This window comes from Mucor mucedo, assembly GCF_025094135.1.
Source record: "Mucor mucedo strain NRRL 3635 chromosome Unknown EV154scaffold_157, whole genome shotgun sequence".
In the NCBI taxonomy this organism is placed as follows: domain Eukaryota; kingdom Fungi; phylum Mucoromycota; class Mucoromycetes; order Mucorales; family Mucoraceae; genus Mucor; species Mucor mucedo.
In genome coordinates, this window is record NW_026252441.1 from 15,924 (window position 1) to 38,840 (window position 22,917).

At 37.5% G+C, this 22,917-nt stretch overlaps 8 protein-coding genes across 8 annotated transcripts; 3 read left to right on the forward strand and 5 right to left on the reverse strand.

Moving 5' to 3' along the window:
- Window positions 1-21: 21 nt before the first annotated feature.
- Window positions 22-903, reverse strand: EV154DRAFT_569576 (UNC-like C-terminal-domain-containing protein; the record flags this gene model as incomplete). Its single annotated transcript, XM_051606149.1, has 1 exon — window positions 22-903. One exon carries the CDS (start codon window positions 901-903, stop codon window positions 22-24), a length of 882 nt encoding a protein of 293 aa, XP_051452122.1.
- An 803-nt stretch (window positions 904-1,706) lies between these two features.
- Window positions 1,707-4,191, reverse strand: EV154DRAFT_430165 (uncharacterized protein; the record flags this gene model as incomplete). The annotated part of the gene is made up of 2 exons (XM_051596520.1): window positions 1,707-3,735; window positions 3,797-4,191. The coding sequence occupies 2 exons, from the start codon at window positions 4,189-4,191 to the stop codon at window positions 1,707-1,709; spliced, it is 2,424 nt and encodes an 807-aa protein (XP_051452123.1).
- A 792-nt stretch (window positions 4,192-4,983) lies between these two features.
- Window positions 4,984-7,858, reverse strand: EV154DRAFT_472779 (uncharacterized protein). Its single transcript, XM_051597917.1, has 10 exons — window positions 7,811-7,858; window positions 7,614-7,751; window positions 7,498-7,543; window positions 7,313-7,431; window positions 6,989-7,252; window positions 6,569-6,928; window positions 6,036-6,501; window positions 5,850-5,944; window positions 5,331-5,792; window positions 4,984-5,265 (listed from the first exon to the last, which is right to left on the reverse strand). The coding sequence occupies exons 1-10, from the start codon at window positions 7,823-7,825 to the stop codon at window positions 5,164-5,166; spliced, it is 2,067 nt and encodes a 688-aa protein (XP_051452124.1). The 5' UTR covers window positions 7,826-7,858; the 3' UTR covers window positions 4,984-5,163.
- Window positions 7,859-12,094: 4,236 nt separating this feature from the next.
- Window positions 12,095-13,071, forward strand: EV154DRAFT_526721 (uncharacterized protein). The gene has a single exon (XM_051603414.1). It carries the CDS (start codon window positions 12,158-12,160, stop codon window positions 12,914-12,916), a length of 759 nt encoding a protein of 252 aa, XP_051452125.1. The 5' UTR covers window positions 12,095-12,157; the 3' UTR covers window positions 12,917-13,071.
- Window positions 13,072-13,180: 109 nt separating this feature from the next.
- Window positions 13,181-14,037, forward strand: EV154DRAFT_472783 (S-adenosyl-L-methionine-dependent methyltransferase). Its single transcript, XM_051597918.1, has 2 exons — window positions 13,181-13,627; window positions 13,682-14,037. The coding sequence occupies exons 1-2, from the start codon at window positions 13,192-13,194 to the stop codon at window positions 14,023-14,025; spliced, it is 780 nt and encodes a 259-aa protein (XP_051452126.1). The 5' UTR covers window positions 13,181-13,191; the 3' UTR covers window positions 14,026-14,037.
- Window positions 14,038-17,089, reverse strand: EV154DRAFT_472787 (MCM2/3/5 family-domain-containing protein). The gene is made up of 6 exons (XM_051597919.1): window positions 17,053-17,089; window positions 16,792-16,997; window positions 16,466-16,730; window positions 14,778-16,397; window positions 14,402-14,710; window positions 14,038-14,330 (listed from the first exon to the last, which is right to left on the reverse strand). The coding sequence occupies exons 1-6, from the start codon at window positions 17,053-17,055 to the stop codon at window positions 14,061-14,063; spliced, it is 2,673 nt and encodes an 890-aa protein (XP_051452127.1). The 5' UTR covers window positions 17,056-17,089; the 3' UTR covers window positions 14,038-14,060.
- Window positions 17,090-17,825: 736 nt separating this feature from the next.
- Window positions 17,826-19,689, reverse strand: EV154DRAFT_555897 (Cupredoxin; the record flags this gene model as incomplete). The annotated part of the gene is made up of 2 exons (XM_051605310.1): window positions 17,826-17,986; window positions 18,064-19,689. 2 exons carry the CDS (start codon window positions 19,687-19,689, stop codon window positions 17,873-17,875), a joined length of 1,740 nt encoding a protein of 579 aa, XP_051452128.1. The 3' UTR covers window positions 17,826-17,872.
- Window positions 19,690-21,581: 1,892 nt separating this feature from the next.
- EV154DRAFT_526727 (transaldolase) lies at window positions 21,582-22,838 on the forward strand. The gene is made up of 3 exons (XM_051603415.1): window positions 21,582-21,682; window positions 21,738-21,861; window positions 21,929-22,838. Exons 1-3 carry the CDS (start codon window positions 21,619-21,621, stop codon window positions 22,707-22,709), a joined length of 969 nt encoding a protein of 322 aa, XP_051452129.1. The 5' UTR covers window positions 21,582-21,618; the 3' UTR covers window positions 22,710-22,838.
- The last annotated feature ends 79 nt before the right edge of the window (window positions 22,839-22,917 follow it).

The following is a 22,917-nucleotide window of genomic DNA, read 5'->3' on the forward strand; positions in this document are numbered from 1 at the left end:
AAATTCCGGATATCTTTGTATTCATCTCGCGGATAGCATTGGTTTTCCATGGATTCGGATACGATAAATATCAGTATGTGTCGGATCGCCCCAATTAGACATAATTTCCAACCGAACTTTTCGAAAATAAAATGCATCTTGATTAGCGATTGGGAAAGTCTGGATACTGGGACCTTGAACATCGTATTGAACTTGACCAATCCACCGCCAGTGGTCTGTGAATAAACTGCCGTACACTAGTATATCTTTAGGTGCATTCTTCATCGATAAGATGACTTGCATGGATGGATATTCGATGGTCATGCTATCAATTTGAACAATTTCAGAAAGCCGAATGGTGATGCTACCGCTGCTTCCTCTCATAGACCAACATTTTCCAACGTAACGGCCTGGTTGGATCACGGCTTGGACTTGATTTTTGTGGAAAAGCTGCTGCAGCGGAGAACGACCATAACCGGGACTATGATCGATAATTTGGCCGCCGCGAGACATGAAGGCAAAGTCAGCCCTATTCAAATCATCCTGATGATATGTTGTGATCGCCTTATCGATGGATTTTCGAACGTTTTCCATGTCGATGGTAATGACCTGGTGTAAAGCCTTTGCCAATTGAGGTCCAGTTAATGATTCCAGAAAACGTTGTATTTCGTTCATGATGCGCTCGTTCTGTAGTAAGAAAACGAGTCGAGGAGATAAAATGATTTTGCCATCTCTGAATTCCACTAGGACTGAGTCTAAAAGCGATTTTCTCACTGTGTCTTTGATTTTCTGTTCTACAGACCCATTCAGAGATTTTAAAAAACGTTCAGACACACTACTTGTTGTATTCCACGTGTGAACATGATCCAATTTCGTTTGTAAGGCCTCGATGTTTGCTTGTACTCTTCGAGCGACCCTTTCCATGTGGACTTGTGTCTGATGGATACGGTCCCAAAGACGTTTTTGCTCTGCTAAATTTTTCCAGATAGGTTGGCTTTTGATGGGATGGCTGGAAGGTGTTAAATAAGGTTTAGGTAACAGGAGGAGGAAGAATATGAATAGTAGGAAGATCCTTAGACACCACTTTGCACATGTTACACGAAATGTGGGTGTAGGAATATGAAAAAAAGCAAAAAAAAGAGCACCGATATCGAAAAAGAAGAGTACACACTTCTTGCTACAGTCAAAAATTATCCACTTGACCATGTTGAGTGTTCGATGATGCATGCGTACCACCATGACTTCATTTCGTACAAAACAGGAAGCAAGATATTCTACCAGCCTGTGTTGCGTAATGTGGGTGTACACGTTATCTAGTTTTTTTAGTGCGTGATATGTAACTGCATAGTCGTCCACCATTTGTATTAAAAGTGGTGAAAAAAAAAAAGGATAGATCTATTGAAAAATTTATGTGTGTATATTTTTAGACATTGGGGGGAGGGGATAAAAAATAATAGAATCTATCAATGGGGGAGGACAGATGTTTACCCTTGCACAGTTATCGAGTTTTTTTTTCTTACAATGGGAAGTGCCCCAACCAAGTGCATGCAGTAAGATAGGCATGGTAACACCAATTAGGTAGCACGCACAAACTCTAATCCTAATAGAGACTAGCAGCAAGTTTAAAATATGTAAAAGAAAAAAAAACCAATGATGGGTTTTGCAACAACAACAAAAAAAATTATGTATTAAAAAAGAGGTAAAGAGTATGTACACATTAAGAGTATTTAGAACATGGTAATAGCATCACCAAAATTATATCCATCGACCAATACACGGACGTAATTATTGACATTGGATTCGTTTGCAGCAGTAGGAGCAGAACCGGGTGCGCCTTGATAATCATTGATTAAACTTTCTTCGTCAATGGTAACGATGCCTTTGCCCTTGGCGTTACGGACCACAGCAGCACCTCGACTGCTACCTTGAATATCCAAAGAGTTTAATTCCTTGATTTCCTTTTGCGCAATGCCAATATCGTCTTCAGGGATCCAGATAGTGGGGTTGGATACGTAAGTAGAAGGATGCATATAGGATTCAGAAGCATACAAAGATTTAGCGGTAGCAATAATATTCGCGCTATCTTTTGTAATTTCTTCTTTACTACGGTTCTCTTCTTCCCGGAGTCGAGTTAATAACTCATCACGAGCGCGATAGGCTTCATAACTGATGGGTGCGCGCTCGACCAGGACTTCACTGACACGATCGGAGGAACTGTCTGAGGCATAGCCAGATTTTTGTGCTTCTTTTTGGAAATTGTCGTCGTGGTGCACATCATCGGGTGTGATGGCATCGGTCTTTTTGGGATCAGGCACATCCTCATCCTCAAAGATGGAGACGGGCAAGTACTTGAAAAGAGGCTTGAAAGCACGATCATAATAATAAAGCGCAAAGGCGGTACAGACTAAAGTCACAATCATCAAGGCCATTTGACCACGCGCACCCGTTCGAATGGCGAAAAGACCAATCAGAGTCAATTGAGAGATGAACAGACCGATATAGACATGACGGATAGCTCTGGGGAAAGCACGACCAGCGGTCTCGAAGGGAATTTCGTAAACATAAAGGAACTGATAAAGGTAGACAAAGTATTGGAGCACAAAGAACAAGCAGACAAAGGGCAGGATCAAAGGAGCAATGACACCATATTCAAGACCGAGGACAAAGATGATGGTTTGAGCAGGAATCAACGTACCCAAATTGACGTTGGGACATGTCCTCTTTTGGTTGTAAATATCACGAGGCGTGGTGGCAAACATAGGCATGATGTAGGACAAAATATAAGGAACCAACTGAAGCATGGCCTGGCCTGATTGATTGGTCGACTGGAGCATCACAAATGTAATAAAGAAAGTGGAGGCCTTGGGCAAGTTCTCGGAGAGGGTATTAATAATACCAAATGGGTTAGAGGCGATATTTTTGAGTTGTTCAATCATGGCCAAGAGACCACCAGAAAGGGTAGAGACCAATACAACATCAATCAATTGGAAAAAGAAAAACTTGTGAAGAACGGACAGCTGAACAAAGGATCTCTGAGGAATACCTTCCTTTGTCGAAAGAATCGTAAAGATGACGGGTACCAGAGAAATCAAGATGGATAAAGCAACAGCGGGCAAAATACCTTGAATGATACCGACCACTTGTGGGCCTAATTTATTGATGACCGAAAGGAATGGTAAGACCTTGGCCAATTCATTAATATTTGCTACAGCTTGGACAAAGACGACGGGTACAGCCCAGAAGATGATGATGACCGTGGTGATAGAGATGCTGACGAATCGACGAAGCATTCTTTCGTAAGACTTGATATTCATGTTCTCCCAAATGATATCAGATGGTGCGATTTGAATATAACGAGGAGCCATTTGCATGGATTCTTTGTGCATCAAAGATTGTGCAGCCATATGTGCAGCCACTTGTTGATTAAATTCAATAAATGCAGAATTGACTTGTGTGAAACTGGAAGCATCGTGTTGCTTTTCACCGATACTGTGGTTAAGTTCTTTGATCTGGTTATGATAAAATTCGATACTGTCTACTTTACGGCCAAAACAGGGCAAAGGTATAACAGAATCACGATGTTTGGGGCGAATAGCGTCAGGAATATCGGATTCGTTTAAAGCTTCTTCGTCGACCTTGTTTGATAATTTCATGTTGTGTTTGTATGTAGCTAAAATGGCTTTTGTGACGGTGGACTCTAAACTTAAAGCTGCCTTTTCACGCTTCTCTACAAGTTCAGGGAGATCGTGTAATTGTCTACAAATTAAAAAAATTAATACGAGGCCAGGGGGTGTAGATTGATTGATCTATTGTTTACCTGTTTAACCAAATACGACGAATACCACCTGGAAATCGATTAAAGATTTTTTCAAGATCCTCAACATTATTGATATTTGCGGGAATGGATGGAACGTAAATGGTACGGGCAGCGACGGTATCTGCATAATCAGGACTAAGAAGAAACTTTCTTCTGAGGACGATGTAAATCTTGGTCTCTCTGAAGGTATAATACCAGACCAAGCATGATAAAATGACAGCTAATAAACAATGTGCCCATGTACGACTATCGTCTGTAACATTACCCATTGTCAAATAGGTTAGACCAGGCAGAGAATTTTGACCGATGATGTTGATTGGGAATAAGATGGGGATTGCCACCAGGGAATAGATCGAAAAGGTCACCATGCCCATACGGAGAAACTTGAGGACCATGAATCTATCAAGACCCATTGTTTTGATTAAATCCTCATCTGATATTTTGAATAGTGCTAATATCCACCGCCCAAACCCTTTTGGAATAGGAGGCGGTCGCTTCCTGATCCGAAATAAAAACTAATTAGTCTCAAAATGATCAAATAAGGCAACAGGGCAAAATAACACTTACTCTTTTGCTACTGCATAAGTTCTAGGAGCGTATGTTTGAGGTCGGGTTGTTCTCAATACGACAAAGGCGCCAAAGAATCCAGCTGCCAAAGCAGCATTGAACCATAAGGCGGAAGTGAACGTATGAGTGGAACTATCCATGCTATTGACAAACAAACAAAAAAAATTAACATGTCGCATTCGAGAAGAGATCAAGTTAAGTAGTTTTACCCTTGTTGGCTCTCTCTGGTTTCACTCATTGACTAAAATAAATAAAGCTTAAAAAAAAGAAATTCTATGATTTGAGGTTAAAAAAGTGAAAAGGAGAAGAAAGGTTAACAAAAAAAAAAAGTTTTCTTATATAAAAGAGGTAGGCAAAAAAAATGCAAGCATGTCTGTTCAAGTTCCGAAGTTTAGTGTTCGGTGTAACGTCAATTGAAAAGGGAAATCAAAAGAGAGGATTTGATTTAGTGCTTGTTTTGATAATATCTCCGTCATGATTGTGAAATGTGTATCACTTTTTTGGTTGTTGTGTGAGATTTTTTTTTTTTTTTTGGCTCTCCCTAGGAACCATTTTTCTATTCGCTCTCCTTTTGTATTTGTAGCAGTCGATCCCAAAGACAGGCGTAACGTGCTACATCTATCGGGTTTCTTCAAACAGTCGAAACCGATACCCTAACCCTGCTGATCTTTTTTTTTTACATGCTCGATCGCAGCCAAAAAGAATGAAAAAAAAAAAAAAGTGCCAAGTGGTACACAGACGCACATGTTTCATAGCTCAAAAATCCAAAAGTAACAAGTATGCCGGCTACCCAGATTTAACTAGCTAGGTTTTATTAATTCATATTTAGATGCCAGAGCTTCCCATTGTTCGTGCATTTCATCTTCTAATAATATTTTGGAATCCATACTAGCATGGGTAGTCTATTGATATTTATATATATTTGTTTAGTGTACATATTGGTTTGCATATATCAAATCTACTTTACCTTTATGGTTAAATAATCAATCTCTTCTTCATCTTCATCGTCGTCGTGACCATCATCTTCAATCATACTACATGATGTGTCACTGCCGATAGATATAGCAGGTGTCTCCCGTACTTTTAATTGGTCAACATCGCTAAACAGTTTACCGATCGATGGAATACTGCTTCTGTGTGATACCGGACGAGGTCTTCCTTCCTGTTTCCTTGTGTATTCAGTTGACTTGCGCTTTCTTTGATCTAAAATAGACATGTTGTTCCAAAATATACTTTCAAAGTCAATGGTGGTAGTAGCTGCTTTTGCTGTAGTGTAACGTGGGAAATGTGTCCTTGTGCATGTATGGAAACGGAACCCTTTCATGTCTTGTGCTTGTATCAGACACACAATCCAAGGACTTGTGTATGAATGGCTAAATAATCTATCGGTATCTAAAGTATCATCCACATACACTACTGCAGTATCATTCTACTAGGCATGTTAGTATATAATCTATATTAAAAAAAAATGGATATACATTTATACCTTGTATAAAACCTGTTTGTAGTTCTCCGGTTTATAGAGATTACAAAACGTAGGCACGCCATTCCATACCTTATAAAAAGTTCTATCTGCGAATTCTGGTATATTCAGGTATTTTAGATAGTGTCAGTCATTGAGGGTGCGGGGGAGGGGACATTGAAAAATCAAGGTATAAATATAAAAACTTACCACACTGTTTCACGAGCGCTTTTGTCTTTTGAAAAAGATCTTTAAACTGTTGAAGTTTATTTAGCATATTTGACTTTACGGAAAAAAGCCTCAGTCCTTTGGAAAAATATTTCTCAAACGATGTCATATTTGAAGTCTGTAATTTGGAAGCAGATAATATCAAGGAATCCTCCGTGAGACCGTTTACCAGAGACATACTTTCGATATCTGCCCAACCCTTGAACTTCAGTCCCTTTTCATTTTTACTCGAGGTGTTGGGGAAAGAAAATGTGCTTGTGGAAGATGGGCTGGTCAAAAGTTCATCCAGGATAATTTCTTTGGCATCTATACATGATTTACTAGCGACAAGTATTTTGTCTGTGAATAAAAAAAGTGAAACAGCTCGGGTCGGCTTGTTGGTGACACGATGAATTTCAGTGGCGTCAAGATGAGCTATCAGAGATCTCTTTTGATTAATTAATGAGCACTAGAAATAAAAAATAAAAAGGGTTATCATACATGCTTAAAGGTAAAAAAACAGATACATCACGTACGGGAGAATCCTTGATACTTTGATACAGGCTTAGAAACATGGTAGCTGTTCTTGTTTGATCATCATCCGCCATTGTAGCAATTTCCTTTGCCTTTTCACAGGCTTGATTTAAACCACGAAAATCGGAATGATCTTCCGGTGTTAATTGAAGGATATCTCTCAACATCATGGCATAGCGACTAATACGCTGCACTGGTTCTACCAAGATATCTTGCAGTCTTTTCCGCTTGAATTCTCTTTGTTCTCTGGCTTTTGAGATGAATCGTCTGTACACTTGGTTGATTTTAAATTCCTTGGCGTGTAATTTTTGCGCTTCGGATTGTTCCAGTAAATATTTTCTGTAGCATTCAAAATTTGCAATCTAGTGTAGTTTTTCAGTCTAACTTGATTTGCTAATAATGCTGAAAAAACTGCTACTTACGTGTTCTTTACATACAAGACCAAAGGCACGGTTACCTTGTTGTAAATCAGAAAGGAATTTTTGGTTGACGTCTAATATTTGATCGATATTTAAAAATATTTTGTGGCATTTAAAGGTATTTAGTATACAGTGTTTCTGTTGCATGGTTGACTTCAGAGGGTTCACAACATATCGAACCAATGTATTTAAGGTTTCAACATAAGATTTTTCGGTCTTGATAAATTCTTGGATGCGGAATTGACGTTTTTCGTCATTTTGCTCAAACTAAAAATGATATCATTATTATTACAGTCCGCCCCCATTTCTTCCTTGGGGGATGCTTACTTTTCGTTCATTTTTTTCAATGATGGTGTTTTCTTGGCGTCGAATACAGGTTTCCAAGGTATCGACATGCAATTCAGAGCCAATAATATTTAAAAACTGATCGAGTTGCATTTGTTCTTCTGTTTTTGAATATAAACATTTTTAGTCCTTCCCTTTTTTGGAGGTGCATTTGTTTTTAAAATTACTTTGTGTTCTCGTTTTTGCCGGTACAATTAAGTCAATGTTTTGACACTTGATTTTTAATAGAACAAGGTTAGCCCTTTTTTTTTAAAAAAAATCATATTTTCTTGCTGTTTATTACCTGTGAAGAGGTGGACTTTTGTTGAACTCTTTCAAAGAACTCTAATTGTGTATCTACTCGTTCTTCTAACACAATTTCCTTTTCTTTCGCTAGTTTCCAATTATAAGGGAATTCGGATTGAAGACTTGTTTGAAGTTCCTAAAAGTAGTACGTTAGTATTTTCCGGTTTTTTTTTTCAGGATAAACAAATCACAAACTTTGAAATATGTCATGAAAAAAATATAGAAAAAAAGAAAAAGAAAAGTATACGAAAAAGAAAGAAAAAAGAGAGAGAGGAATAGACGGGGGGAATATTTATTAAATGATGTTGTTATTGTTAAAGTCTCCAAAAATAGAGAAATGGTGTAACAAGGACCCACAAAAAAAATTCATTGTTTCGTCCACTTGTTGAATGTAAATTAAATGTTTGCACGATAGGCAACAAGAGCTGCAATACTATAATGACCTTGTTTCTTGTTTACTTTTGTATTTCTTATCACTTCTTCATCAAATAAGGCAATTTCATCATTTATTTTACTGGATTTTAAACTATGGGCTTCTTCTTGACCGTCAAATGTGGATGCGGATTTTCTATCATATTCTATACTACTGTGTGTATAATAAATGGATTCACTACCCGTCGAAAATCGAACGGATTTACCACTATCGCTAGTAGTACTCCCTTTACGTTGTTTACTTGAAAATGTGTGTCTAGCGGATTTAAATAACTTTGAAAAAGATGGCATGTGTTGTGTGGGAAAAAAAAGGGAAAAGGGGGAAACAACTGTACTTGGTATTTATATCAAGTCCCTAGTTACCTCTTTTTTTTTATCAAACAGTCCCATTACCATGTTTGGTTATGCGCACAGAGAATAAAATGCATAATTTAGTTAACCCAATCATATTTTGTTGATATCAGTTGCTTTGAAGAGCAACAAATATGTGGTATGACGTCTATACGCCTCATTTGCGCCTCTTATTTCTCTCTTGGTTCCATCAATCGAACAACCTTTCGTAGCAAGAAGGATTTTTGACAGAATTAATTTAGAGCTGCATGTGGCTGGTAGCCACGACTCTTATAGAACAGTAAAAAAGCAAAAGGAGGGTCGTAGTACTACACTATTAAATTAAAAAAAGAAAGAAATCAGGTCATAAAATTTGTGGGGTAAAAGTATAAAAAGAAGGAAAAACAGCAAAGCAAATAAAAAGATTGATTATAAATATTAGATGAAACACTCGATATTTTGCTCAATCAGTTGACAAATAATAGAGAACTTGCCGTTAGGAGTATGAAAGCTACTCTTGTTATATTTGAAAGAAAACTTTATAGCGTGCACTAAGAATTCACACACATATACAGCACAATGAAAATAAATCTGAAGTACTCTTCCCATCGCAACTACCTTGTCAACAACTTTTCGAAAACGAACTTTTGATTTGGGCAAGACTATAATGTAGCCACTTCATGTTTACTTGGAAATTAAAGTGTCCGCAGCAGTAATAAATGAGCAGTTACTGTCAAACGGTATGTTATTTGACAGACATTACTTGTATAATTAACTATGTCTGGTTTTATTTTGGTTTGTTTTTGTTCTAGAAACTGCAGAAGACAAAAATTTATACCCCGTTGACGGATACAACACCTTGCTTTATTTACAGCTATCTCTACCAAATCCTCTGCGTGTGTACACGATAAAAGGGACCTCCAGAACAACAAATACAACCTAAAAATAGTTACTCACCAAAAAAAAAGGCTTTCTTTTGTGTCCCTCCAATCATAAACTGTAGGGCGTCACGATAAATAATAGTTTGCTGCTGCTCACTGTCAAATTAGAAATTTGCCTCATCAACTTAAAAACGCATAGCATATTTCACAACCTTAATCAATTCAGAAGCTTTTCCAGTTAAATCACAGACACTGGACTTTATCACCTACTCTATAATGAAAATAATAGACAATAGGTCTTAGATAAATGGCTTTTATTTCAAAAGAGCACAATGCCGTTTTTCCGTGATAAACCCGCGTTGATGATAGAAATTGATCAGACACTGTCTACACAAAAGATAAAGTAAAGAAACTTGCAGTTCCGTAGTAAACTACAGTGAATGGTGTGTGGATGTATTGCTTAGATATCACGCGATATATCAAACAATGATCATAATAGTTGTATCAATAAGGTTCAATTCAATGCCAAGCCTTCATCTTATTTTAGCCATCTAAACCATTATTAGAATACTCTTATTGTAAAAACTACAAAAGCATCATGCTTTCTGTTTCCGCTGTGTAATGATCTTATCTCACGTAACTCCTTTCATTCAAACTTCAGCTTATTTTCAATCACTACAACTTTGGCTTCGTTGGAATCACTCAAACTTTTAGCTTGTTTATAATGACTCAAAAACACATATAATACTTATCCCAATGGCGATATTTGATGCAATTCGGAAATTTAAAAAGAATTTCTGTTAAATTCCCACTGTGTGGGTATATCTCCGTCAGTATAGGTGTTTTTTTTTCTTTCGGTCGTATGCAATTTTGCGCTTCCTATAGGTGCGAGGTCTTGTGAAAGAGAAAAAACAAAAAACCTTCCCGCGGGAATTTAATGCAGCCGCTTTTGTCACAATTTCCTGTAAATTTCCACCTGAAACAGAAACGCAAAATGTAAGTAACTATAGGACAATTCATAATTCTATTTAATGTCACCACATATTCTGCAATGAGCGAAAAAAAGGGGGTTGATTCAATGGTCAAATCAATAATGGCAACAACCGTTATTATCTGTTCCGTTTAAGGTTATTTCCAATTTAAGACCATCGTTTTTAATAAAGAAATGAGAATCCTCCCACAATGGGGTTGACCAAATTCGGCTCTATTCAAGTTGGTATGGTTTTCCTAAAACAATAACCATGACGATTAATTTATAAAATGACTAAAAGTTTGCTTCATATAACATCACTAGTCAACTAATAACTGTCTCGGTTGCTAATAACAATTGTTTATATATCTTTGCAAACGCCTTTTACAATTCGGCCTACAATGATACTTCTCATAGAACCGATGAAGTAGACGGTCATGTGGCTCTGAAAGTGCCAAGGACAATTTTGACAAATGTGACCAGTGCACTCTACTATTTTGTACCGTCTATTTTCGTGTTGCTGGACTTATATGTACATGTAATTTATAATTATACATGATACTTACTGTTAGTAAGAGTAGACTACGTGACAATGAAACGCAGGTATAAGTATCTACACTGATTACGTAATCTGATAGTCTCCATTGCAATTCAACCATCAAAAAGCAGTGTATGGATTTTTTTAAAAGCACATTCAAGTTGTAGCTTCAGATCAATTGCATCTTTAGCAAGTGTAAAGAAACAAAATTTTACAGCAAGTCGGTCGCGCAACAACTTTTTAATAAGACACGTTGGAATGGGTATCAAAGTGAGATTTGTGTAGCGTCTCTCAAAGCGTGCATCTACTTTTTCAAGATAGTAAACGTGAAGATATACCTCAAATACACGCACTGGGCAATGGTAGTTTGAGCCAACCTTTAGCCGTGTAGTATCCCAAAGATATTTTTTGGAATAACAGAGATCCATAATTAATAATATTGTGTAACGCGATTGTGAGAATCAGACGAAAGAAAGGGTATCGTTTGTGACCACTGCAATATATTTGTAACCTCTCATAATCCTCCAATTGGATGACGTTCATACGCCTCATTTCGCGCCTCTTTTTTTAAAGTACCGACGAAAAGTTTTTTTTTATCTTTTTTTTTTTCTGCGGCAAGGTGTATTTGACAGAAGGGGAAGAATAGATTAAGGTTGTGTGTGGCTGGTAGCCATAACTCTTAGAAGAGTAAGAAAAAAAAAAGGTAAAAGAAGATCGTACTACACTAGAATAATCATGTCATAAATGTGTGGGGTAAGTGTATATATAAGAAGGGAAAAAGAAATAAACAAAATTAAAAAAAAAAAGGGAAAAATATAAAAAAAAATTATAATAAGAATCTAGACCAAAATTTCAGTGTAATTTTAACTTATTGTTAATTAGTATTCATGGTACCAAGAAGGAGGAGTAAATAAAAGATAGTTGATGGTTACGTCCAAAAAAGAATCCATAAAAAGACATTTGGGTGAAATAGCCATAATGAGTTTTGCAAAGTCGGTTGCCTGAATTTGGAAATTTATATTGATGGATCGGGCAAAGAAGGGGAAACTCAATTTTTATTCTTGTACGCCGTCCACGTTTTCCGTTTTATTCCAATGTTATACGTTTCAAGTAAAAGATGTAATAAATGGGATAGATAGACGTGTATCTATGCTACATGTTAAATACTAGCTACATACAAGTATCCATGGATAAAAATAAAAAAACATACAAAAGGAAAGGATAAAGCACATCATGTGAATCGAATACTAAAAACTGGTATTTGTGTGACCTATCTGTTTAGAAATAAAAACTTGATTTTTTTTTTCTTTCTTCTTCTTGACTTTGTCTTTCTCTCTATCTCTCTATCTCTCATCCCATATACACTTGCATATATATATACACACATAGCAATGGAGTACTCTGCACATGAACTCTTCCCACAATTAGACATGGGACAACAATCTTACGGCGGTGTATTGTCGTCATCCATGAATTACACTGGTGACTACTACTATTATGGAGAACCAATTCTTGATCCTGTTTATCAAACATTTTATCAAACACCGTGCTACACGCCATTACTTGACCAACAGCTCATCAATTTCATGCCACAAGAAGAACTCTGTTATAACAAGATGACATTTCCTCAGCAACAACAACAACCACAACAGCAACAACAAGTACAACAAGAACAATTAGAAGTAATGACCATGATGAACAACAATTTGTTCCAAGAAAACTCGCCCTCAACAACATTTTCATCATTCTCCTCTGATAACGAAGAAGATGAAGAGGATCAAGATATAAGCAATAAAAACTCTCTATTCCACTGTGAATACAAGGGTTGCACAAAGACATTTACGCGCACTTATAACTTAAAATCACACCGTCGTACGCATACAGACGAAAAACCCTTTGTGTGTGATAGGTGTCCAAAATCATTTGCAAGACAGCATGATCGCAACAGACACGCTAAGCTTCATCTGGGTTTAAAGCCATATCCCTGCCAATTCTGCGACAAGTCCTTTGCGCGACAGGATGCGTTAAACAGACATCTGAAGAGAGATAAGAAGAATAACGAGAAAGGCTTATACCTCTACCCACCACCATGTCTTTTAATAAAATTAAGACAACAACAATTGGCTATGAAAAAGAGAAAACAACATTAATCCCATTTTTTGCTGGTACAAACTTATGAATAATATGATCTCTCCCCTTATTCCCCACACCTCATTATTAGACTTATACATATTCCCCCCCCCATCTCACATACGCTCACCTATGTACAATAAATAAATAAAAAAAAAGAAACTATTTCTCATAACTTATAACATTGTGTCATGGTCACTTTAGCCAATAAAAACAAGGTTGTGTTAATATATAAAAAAAACCCTTCTCCTACCCGTTTCCCCCTTTTTTATTTTCACTTATCTAATCCCAGAGTATGACAGATAATTGGTCCGCTTCAAATTATAATAAGCACGCTTCTTTTGTTCCGAAGCTCGGCAACATCATTCTCGACATGCTTGATCCTCAACCCAACGAGCATGTGCTTGACTTCGGTTGTGGTGATGGTGTGCTTACGAAGGAGCTCGCTGCTCGTTGTAAATCCGTTGTTGGTATTGATGCCAGTCGTAAAATGATTACTGCGGCGAATGAAGATAAACCACCCAATACGGTCTATTATACGGTGGATGGGTATGACGTGGATACTTGGTTCAATCAGACTCAAAATGTCACTCATTTTGACGCGGTTTTCTCTAATGCTACACTTCACTGGTTAAAGCGAGACCCTGTAAAGGTAATTCGGAACATCAGACACGTTCTGAAGCCAAAAGGGCGTTTTGTAGCTGAGTTTGGGGGCTTCATGAACATTGGAGGTAAAGTCAATAAAGAAATTAAGGTTGCAACTTGCTCATTACTCTTTAAAACAGAAATTCAAACTGGCTTAATTACTGCTCTAAATAAGCGTGGGCATGATGGAGCTGCTTATTCGCCATGGTATTTCCCATCAGCTGAACAATACAGCAATTTGTTGACCCAAAATGGGTTCCAGGTGGTACAAGCCGAAATATTTCCACGCATGACGCTTCTAAACACCGATATTGCAGGTTGGATTGAGATGTTTGGGTTTGATTTCCTGAAAGATGTCAGTCCTGAAGAACGTCTTGAAATCGCGCTTGAAGTGCAAGAGCATCTTCGACCTTCTTATCAAAGAGAAGATGGCAAATGGTTTGCAATGTATACTCGTCTTCGGGTGATCGCCCTCAAGAATTAATCATTTTATTTCATTTTTTTTTATTAAAATTAAAATTAAAAATATTGCTTAACAATAGTGCCATTGGTAGTGTTCAATGAATATCTATTGCTCTCAAATTGTTCAGAGTGGAAGAAAGATTGAGTATCTTGAATGTTCAATGAACTGGCCTTATTATCGAATTCGGCCAGAGTCAAGTGTAATTCGGTAGGAAGTCGCTTGTTACGAAGTTGATATAATTTACGCTTTTCAATAAAGATTTCGTCTAATGTAGAAAGTAACAATTCATGATCATCACGAGAGTTTCTGATAAACTTCATGAAACGCTATAATACACAAGAGAGAAAAAAGTTTAGTGGAATGTAAAAGGGTGACGAATCATGGTAGCCATATTTACTCTGCGAAGAATCTTCATCATACTGAACTTTTGTGCACTAATGAAACTATCCAATGCAACACGGATAGCCATATCCACATCGTCGGAACGAACATACTCTCTTAAATGCATCTTGGCGTGGGCTTCAGCGAGACGAATCATGGATTCAAGATGACGCACGGTGATAGGAATACTACCACTGGCGAGAGATTCTCTTCTTAATTCAGAGTAAAGACGAGACAATTTATCTTCATCCACTTGTTGTAATTTAGGTTGAATCTTTTCACGAGCATACATGATATATTTCTTTAAGAGTGTTTGATCGATAATCTATTTTCCCGTGACAATGATTAGTATGAGTTTGGGGGAGACATATCTCCGAAAAAAGGAAACTTACATCGGCATCATTTTCTCTTGGTTGTGCGAATTTGGCATCTGTTTGATTATGAAGAGGATGACTACGGATATGACTTCCAATAACGTTGGTGGCCAAGATATGATCAAGTTCGGGATCAACCAAATCCTTTACGACACAAAGAACATCAAAACGAGATAAAATGGGTTCTGTTAACTCGACATTTTGAGAGAATGGGATGGAAGAATTGTAACGACCACGGATAGGATTAGCAGCAGCCAAGACAGAACATCTGGCTTGAAGTGTGGTAACGATACCAGCCTTTGAAATAGAGATAGATTGTTGTTCCATGGCTTCGTGAATGGATGTACGATCCGAGTCGTTCATTTTATCAAACTCATCAATTAAACAAACACCACGATCAGCCAAAACAAGGGCACCACCCTCAAGTGTCCATTCACGGGTAATAGGATCCTTGTGAACAGAGGCAGTCAAACCTACAGCACTTGCACCTTGACCTGTTGTGAAGACAGCACGATGGGCGGTCTTTTCAACATACTTGAGGAATTGTGATTTAGCAGTACCGGGATCACCCAACATCAAGATGTTGATATCACCACGAATCACATGCTTGCCTTGAATATTTTTAGGTACGCCACCAAACATGGCTAAAGCAATAGCTCTTTTGATATCATCGTGACCGTAGATAGAAGGAGCTATACTCTTCATGATCTTTCTACCGATACGTTTATCTTTACCCATGGCTAAAATCTGCTTGGTATCATCTTCTGTTAATCGATAAGCAGCAAACATATTTTCCTTCTTGTTGATGAAATTGGCTTCAATGATGGTTGCGAATACAGGGAAACCATTCTTGGTACTGAGTGAAGCATCGAAATTATTACGGTAAACACCAATCACTTCGACTTCCTCTCCTGGCTTGGCTTGATCAATCAAATCCCAGAGACAGATGACTTCTCTGTGACGAGGTAGACGACCGGGTGGAACCGTACCGGGAGATTCTTGAATCGTCAATTTCTGATAATTACGATAGACTGTTTGTTCCATATTTACATTGAAAGGACCTTTGCTTTGACAGCTAGGACATGTGTTGATCTTAATTTCGTTGTGGATATCTTGATAAAAGGGACCAAGAAGTGCTGAACATTTACCACAGTTGTATTTAACCCACTTCAATTGAGGGAAGACACCAGTACGGCGGGTGACGACACCTGATACACGAATTAAACAATTCAATTGAGATTGTCTTAACTCACGTAATGTGTTTTTGAGGGGTAAATCTGTGATGCGGACATGAATTTCGCGATGAATACGTTCGTATGCGGGGAACTGCATCAAAGTAACTTCTAAAGCCACTTCATCAAGAATCTTTAACATGGCGATAGGTGAGTTGGATAAATAGTAGGCTAAAATGATTTTGCTGTCTGCTAAATTCTCGTAATTCACTTCAAATGATTCCTTATTGCGTTCACCCATATCTCTAATACGTTCACCATAAACAGATGTACCATGCTCATCGACAAAAGTTTGTAAAAAGTCACGGAATTCTCTCTTGATACCTCTACGAACAGCTTCTCTTGTAATCCAGATAGCGATAGATTTGTCTTTAATGTTACGAAGATCGTTTAATGTCATCTCAGGCTGTTACATGAATATATAAGTGTTTCGCTCTTTCCTATTTGTATACATATAAAAATCCAAGAACTTACCACACCATCTTCATATACATCCACGTTTTGTGCATCATACATATGACGATGTCTTCTGACATTAGGTAAACTATCATCAATATCATCATCTAAACCATGAATAAAAGCACCTGCGACACGTCCTTCTCTTCTTCTAATTTCAACATCACGTTTGTTCAGGTTATTGTCTAACGCGTTACGAGCTCCTAAATCAATAGGCTCATAATGTCTATCATCTACGCCTTCGGTTTCATAGTTATCGAGCACGTCATTTTCAGCGTAATCTCTAAAAAAAATTGTTTTAGGTTTGTGTTTGACAAGTGCTCTTTCATGTGTGTTTTTATTACCTTTCGGCGTCTTGGAAAATATCAATGTCACCGTTATCAGAGTCATTCAATTCATCATCCACAAGATCTTCTTGCTCATTTCTGTACTCTGCTTCAGAAAAAAAGGGTGCAGGGGAAGAAGGGAACAAGGAAGAAGGTTCAGGTGAATCGCCACCGTCTTGGCTTGCACCATCACCACTATTTCTTCTTCTTTTATTAAATCCAGACTAAATTTCTCAATCAATACAGTGACTTCTTCTAATGCTCTCTTTTTTTTTTTACCATCTATAGTTTTTTTTTTTTTTTTCGAAAGAGAAACCTGGAAAAAAAATTTGTTTTTGAGTAACGCGTCCATAAAAAAGTCAACATGTCGCGACGTAAAAAAAAAAAGAAGACTGCTTTTTAGAAGCTTCCCCAACTATCCAGTGGGAATGCATCACTTGCAATCTATCAAAATGGTGTCTATTTTTGCAAGAAACCATTATCTTTATGTCCCGCATAAAACATGTTCTTCGCATAAAAGATGATGGGTATGTAATAAAGTGATTACTTATTCACTATAAAAGGGAAACACGATACCCACAACTCAAAGAAAAAAAAAAGTCCACACTTGAATGAAACCATATGCTGCTCTCATTGCTTCACTCTTCGTTTGCCATCAAACTTTTGCTGCGCCTATTGATGTTATTCGTACGCTAAAAAAATTAGGTGAATGGTAAGTGTTCATTATGTAATAAAGCGGATTGGTTACAAATGCTGTGCTGAAAAAATCGTTGCGTTTACAGCTCTGCTCCTCCAGTCTATATGCCACCCATTTACTATCCTCCCTTGTACCCTCCACCTCCCGTTTATCCACCTGCTCCTCCAATTTATAACGCTTTAGCTTCTGAATAGCTGACCATTTGGCATGATACGCACTACAAACAATTTTTTTTTTCAATGTTTATCATCATTTGGCTTAGTCTACAAAAAAATCTAAAAATAAACGCTGTCATGTATCTTGCCGCTAAACTGTTGTCATGGTTTTTTTTTTATATCATAAATTTTGTTCGTAATTATACATGTTTAATAAATGATACTTTATTCTAAAAATATGATTTGTTTATATAAATAGCCTTTCAGTAATAAGCTCTGGTGACTCTTCGAATGCCAACATCATACCCATATACATGTGGGGAGAATTATGACAATGCATAGCCCAAATACCTGGATTATCCTATACAAAATTAGAAATACAATGAGTTCATATGAAAGTGTTTATAGATAATATTGGCAATAAAAAAAAAAACTTACAGCTACAATGCGGACCTTGGACCAGCCGCATCCAATTTCGGGATTACCATCCTGTTTTTCACTTTCACCGGGATAAACCAGAGTCAGGTCTTTAAAGACAGGATTAGGTACATTTCGAATCATACCATCTCGCTCTTCCATATATTCACCGTGGCCATAGGCTATTTCCCAGTGAGAATGACCATGCGTATGCCAGGGATGACTCCGACAAGGTTCTCCCTCTCGATGTGTTGTCTGTATCACGATATCAACAATTTCCAAATGACTGAGGGGATAGGTGTGGAGATGCGGGTCATAACCAGTAACATGACGGTCCATCACTTGAGGCAAATTCCTTGTGGTGTTGACAACATCGTACAGTATAACCTTGTTAAAATCTTCCATAAAACTAACGTCGTTGATGTACCATCTTGTTAATCCGTCAATGATGTTTTGACTTCCACGTAATTTGATAACACGACTACTGTTCAAAAGTGCTTGGGGTTCTACGCCGTAATAAGGTTCGATCTTATCCCAAAGCCAATGGACAGTATCATTGACAGGAAAGCTTGGTTGTAAAGCAGCGGTAGATAGCGTTCTTGAACCCACCGGTTTATCAGTTACTTCATCAAAACTCCAGGGAACAAATTCCTCTTCCTGATATCTGAGAGTAGCATATCCGTTTGTTTCGGTAGGGATACCAGCAGCCCATTTACGCACGACATGAATACCATAGTCATCCGATGTTTGATTTGTTGTGATTAATACCGAGAATCGCTGACCAGCAGAGACTTCTAAATAATCCACGTCGTATGGTTTGACATAGTCTCCATCCACTTCAATGACAGTCATTTGATGACCTGCAATAGCAAATCCAAGAGTCCGAAAGGTCATGGCACCAATCACACGGATACGATATGTGCGATTAGCATGAACAGGTATGATTGCATAGCCTTTGCAATTTGTATCAAGATCGATACTGGAATCAAAGATACCGAGACCATTCATTAGGAACGTTTGTGCTTCAAAGATCTGCGTGAAATTGGGACCAAGATAATACGCTTCAAATTTTCCTCGATCAGTATGCCACCATTCACTAAGAGAGATAGTGCGTTCATCATCATAGGTAAATGGACCATCTTTGAGTTGGTTTTTGACCACAGCAGGGTTGGATTGATCGGAATCGTATACAATCAAAGGGCCAAAGACACTCATTTCCTCTAGACCGACATGTGCATGATAAAAGAACGTGCCCACTTGATTAGGTACGTTGAATAAATAGGTAAATGATTCACCAGGTTCGATAGGTCTCTGAGTTAAGAAGGGAACACCATCCGAGCTAGAAGAGTTGATTTGACGAATGCCATGGAAATGAACCGAGACTTTCATACCGACGCCACCATAGACGGGAAGATTGGGTAAGATATTGTTTCGAACAATGACTTGCACATTGTCACCCTTGTTGAGAGAGAGAGGAGGGCCGGGCATTTGATTGTTTATCATGAGAACAGAGGAGAGATGATTTGAACAATCAGGGTTGTGGCGTACACTTGTGATATTTAATTCATAGTAACGAGTGATGGCACTTACTTTACCGTTACTGAATAGTAGTGCAATAATAAGAAATGATACAAAAGATATATGCATTTTATTTTAAAAAGTTCTTTATTGTTTTCGTCTGCCTTATTTTTATACTATTTTCTGTTTTATTTTATTTTTACACTCTAGTTTTATTTAGGGATGTTCCTAAGCTGAGTGATGTTAAAAATAAGTATATATTTTAAAATTGGCTGTAAATGGCTGAACCTGTCATCAGAAAAGTGCAGCTTCTTTCTTACCTGCATAAAAGAAGTATTTGTTTTTTTTTTAAAAGAAAAAAAAAACTGGCGCAATCATAATTGAACATCATCATCATTTTTTCTTTTTTTTTTTTTTTTTTTTTCTTTTTTGTGATAAACTTATAAATAGTGACAAACATTTAAGCATAACAGGTTTTATTTTTGCTTTGAAAAAGTGGTATCCCTTTCAATCTACAAGTGATAACAAAAACAAAAATCTCATTTTAGGAAAAAAAATTCCCAGTAACCGGTGGCTAGTTACAACAAATAAAAAAAGGGTCTACAAGGTGGAAATCATACCAATCGTTTTACCCCAAAAGTAAACACAATAAGTGAAATCCCCCACGCGAGTCGTTCCCTAATTAAATAAAACCTGTCTATACCCGGTATTGAGAGCAAAAGAATTATTGGTGCATTCGAATTCTGGTCGACAAGCTACAAGTGTAATAATGTAACATTATGGATTCGCTATCAATAATGAGCCACACAAAGATACAGTAGGTAAGGCGAAAAAGGCGATACGTTTTTCCGATGCTGAATAAAGGAAAAAAAAAGTTGCTATTTTTGACCACCTTTTTATTTTTTTATAAGCCTTGCATAAACTGTCCAAATAAATCAACATAATAGATAACGTGTGATTTCTAAGCATGGGAAAGGGGAAAATGAGGCGTAAAAAAAAAACGTTGTGATGTATCACATTTGTGATCGAAAACGTTTTTATCTTAATTAGGATAAAAGAGATAAAATTAGGAGAGTGGATGGTTAGTTCTTTTTTATTATGAAATCTCGAATATTTTACAATGAAATTGTATGACAAGCAAGCCTCTCGCTCCCCTCTTATCAGATTGCACAAAAAAAATGAGTCACACATGCCGCATGAATTAAAAAAAGAAAAAGAAGAGCCAATTACAAGTTGTTAAAACCAGGGTCGAGATGATTAATTATTTAATTGATTGGCTCACAATGATTATCTTATGTAAGCCCTTAGGCGTGGGCGGGTAAACTCACACTATTTTGATTTCAAATACATGACTAAAAAAACGAGATAAAATGATTTAGTGTCATCGGATTGCATCTATTTATCCCTTTATTACGTAAAAATATGTCAGAAGCCTCGGGTACAATGCTATATATCGAGGAATCGTTGGTTGCATACTTGAGTAGTTCTAGCGGATTTATTCCCTCTTACCCTAATTCAGCTTTTTTTTCGAATCGAACCTTTTCTGTGTCTCAATGAATTGTGTGTGTGTGTGTGTTTTTTTTTTTTTTTTTTTTTTTTTTTTTGCTTTGTACCAGCCTTACATTAGTTATAGTTCATTATGTTCAGTGTGCCTGTCGACAACATGGCTTAAATTAAATGAATTCAAAAGGCTTAAAGTAAGAAGAAACAGGGGGTTGGGACCCGTTCTAGAAAAGCTCGGTGCTCTAACTTATTACACCCAGATTTCATCACAACATATGTTTCTCGTATGCACCCAATGATGATGAAGAGGAAACGACTAAATAAGAACGCTTCAGTTGCTGTGATAGGCGGCGGGGCATTGTTAAAGGATGTAAGTAGTGCATCAAAAATATGATTCGAACCCGGCCCTTGTCGTCATCGAATTTCATTCACCGAATTATCCGATTCCCAAGTGGGATAAATCCTCGAAGATGGTATAAATAGCGGGGGCATTGACTAATCCTTTAGCACTTTTCTTTTTTTCTTTTTAAAACTTATTTTTTAAATATATTAAACATGTCTGTCCTCGAACAACTCAAGAACTTCACCACCATTGTTGCCGATTCCGGTGACTTTGAGAGTAAGTATACAAAAGCATAAAGATCCATCAGTAAGACTGACGCGTGCTTTCATAGCTATTGCTCAATACAAGCCCCAAGATGCCACCACCAACCCTTCTTTGATCTTGGCTGCTGCCCAAAAGCCTCAATATGCTCATCTTATCGAGGATGCTATCAAATATGCTCAATCCAAGGACATGTAAGTACAGTTTTGTTTGTTTCGTAAGGTTTTACGATGTCTTTACTCATGTTTATTTATACAAAAGCTCTGCTGAAGAGAAGCTCGAATTAGCTACCGACAAGCTTTTGGTTAACTTCGGTTCCGAGATTTTAAAGATCGTCCCCGGTCGTGTCTCTACTGAGGTTGATGCTCGTCTCTCTTTCGATACTGAAGGTACCATCGCCAAGGCCCTTTCTCTCATCCAATTATATGCCGATAACGGTGTCAACAAGGACCGTGTCTTGATTAAGATTGCTTCCACTTGGGAAGGTATCCAAGCTGCTCACGTTCTCGAGACCAAGCATGCTATCCACTGTAACTTGACTTTGTTGTTTGGTTTTGCTCAAGCTGTTGCTTGTGCTGAAGCCGGTATCACTCTTATTTCTCCTTTTGTCGGTCGTATTCTCGATTGGTACAAGAAGAGCACTGGTGAGAGCTACACCTCTGCCACCGATCCCGGTGTCTTGTCTGTCTCTGCCATCTACAACTACTACAAGAAGTTTGGTTACAACACTATTGTGATGGGTGCCTCTTTCCGTAACACTGGTGAGATCGAAGAGTTGGCTGGTTGTGATTACTTGACTATCTCTCCCGGTCTTTTGGGTGATTTGCAAAAGGATAACAAGACTTTGGAACGTAAGTTGAGTGTTGAAAGTGCAAAGACTGCTGAACTTGAGAAGGTTTCTTTCTTCAAGGATGAGAAGGCTTTCCGTTGGGAAATGAACCAAGATGCCATGGCCACCGAAAAGCTGTCCGAAGGTATCCGTAACTTTGCCAAGGATGGTGTCAAGCTTGAAAACTTGTTGAAGGAGAAGCTCGCTTTGTAAATATTCCCCCCATAAAAAAACCACAACTTTTATATAATCTTTCTTTTTTTCCTCTTATGCATCAGTCATATCCATATTTTACAAAAAATAAATAAAAAATTCCATTCGTTGAGTTTTGTTGAACAATAATATTGACATCTTTTTTTAATTTCTTTTTTTTTTTGGGGTGAAGGGGCATTCTTTTTTCGGGATAATGTTTTTGTCCACA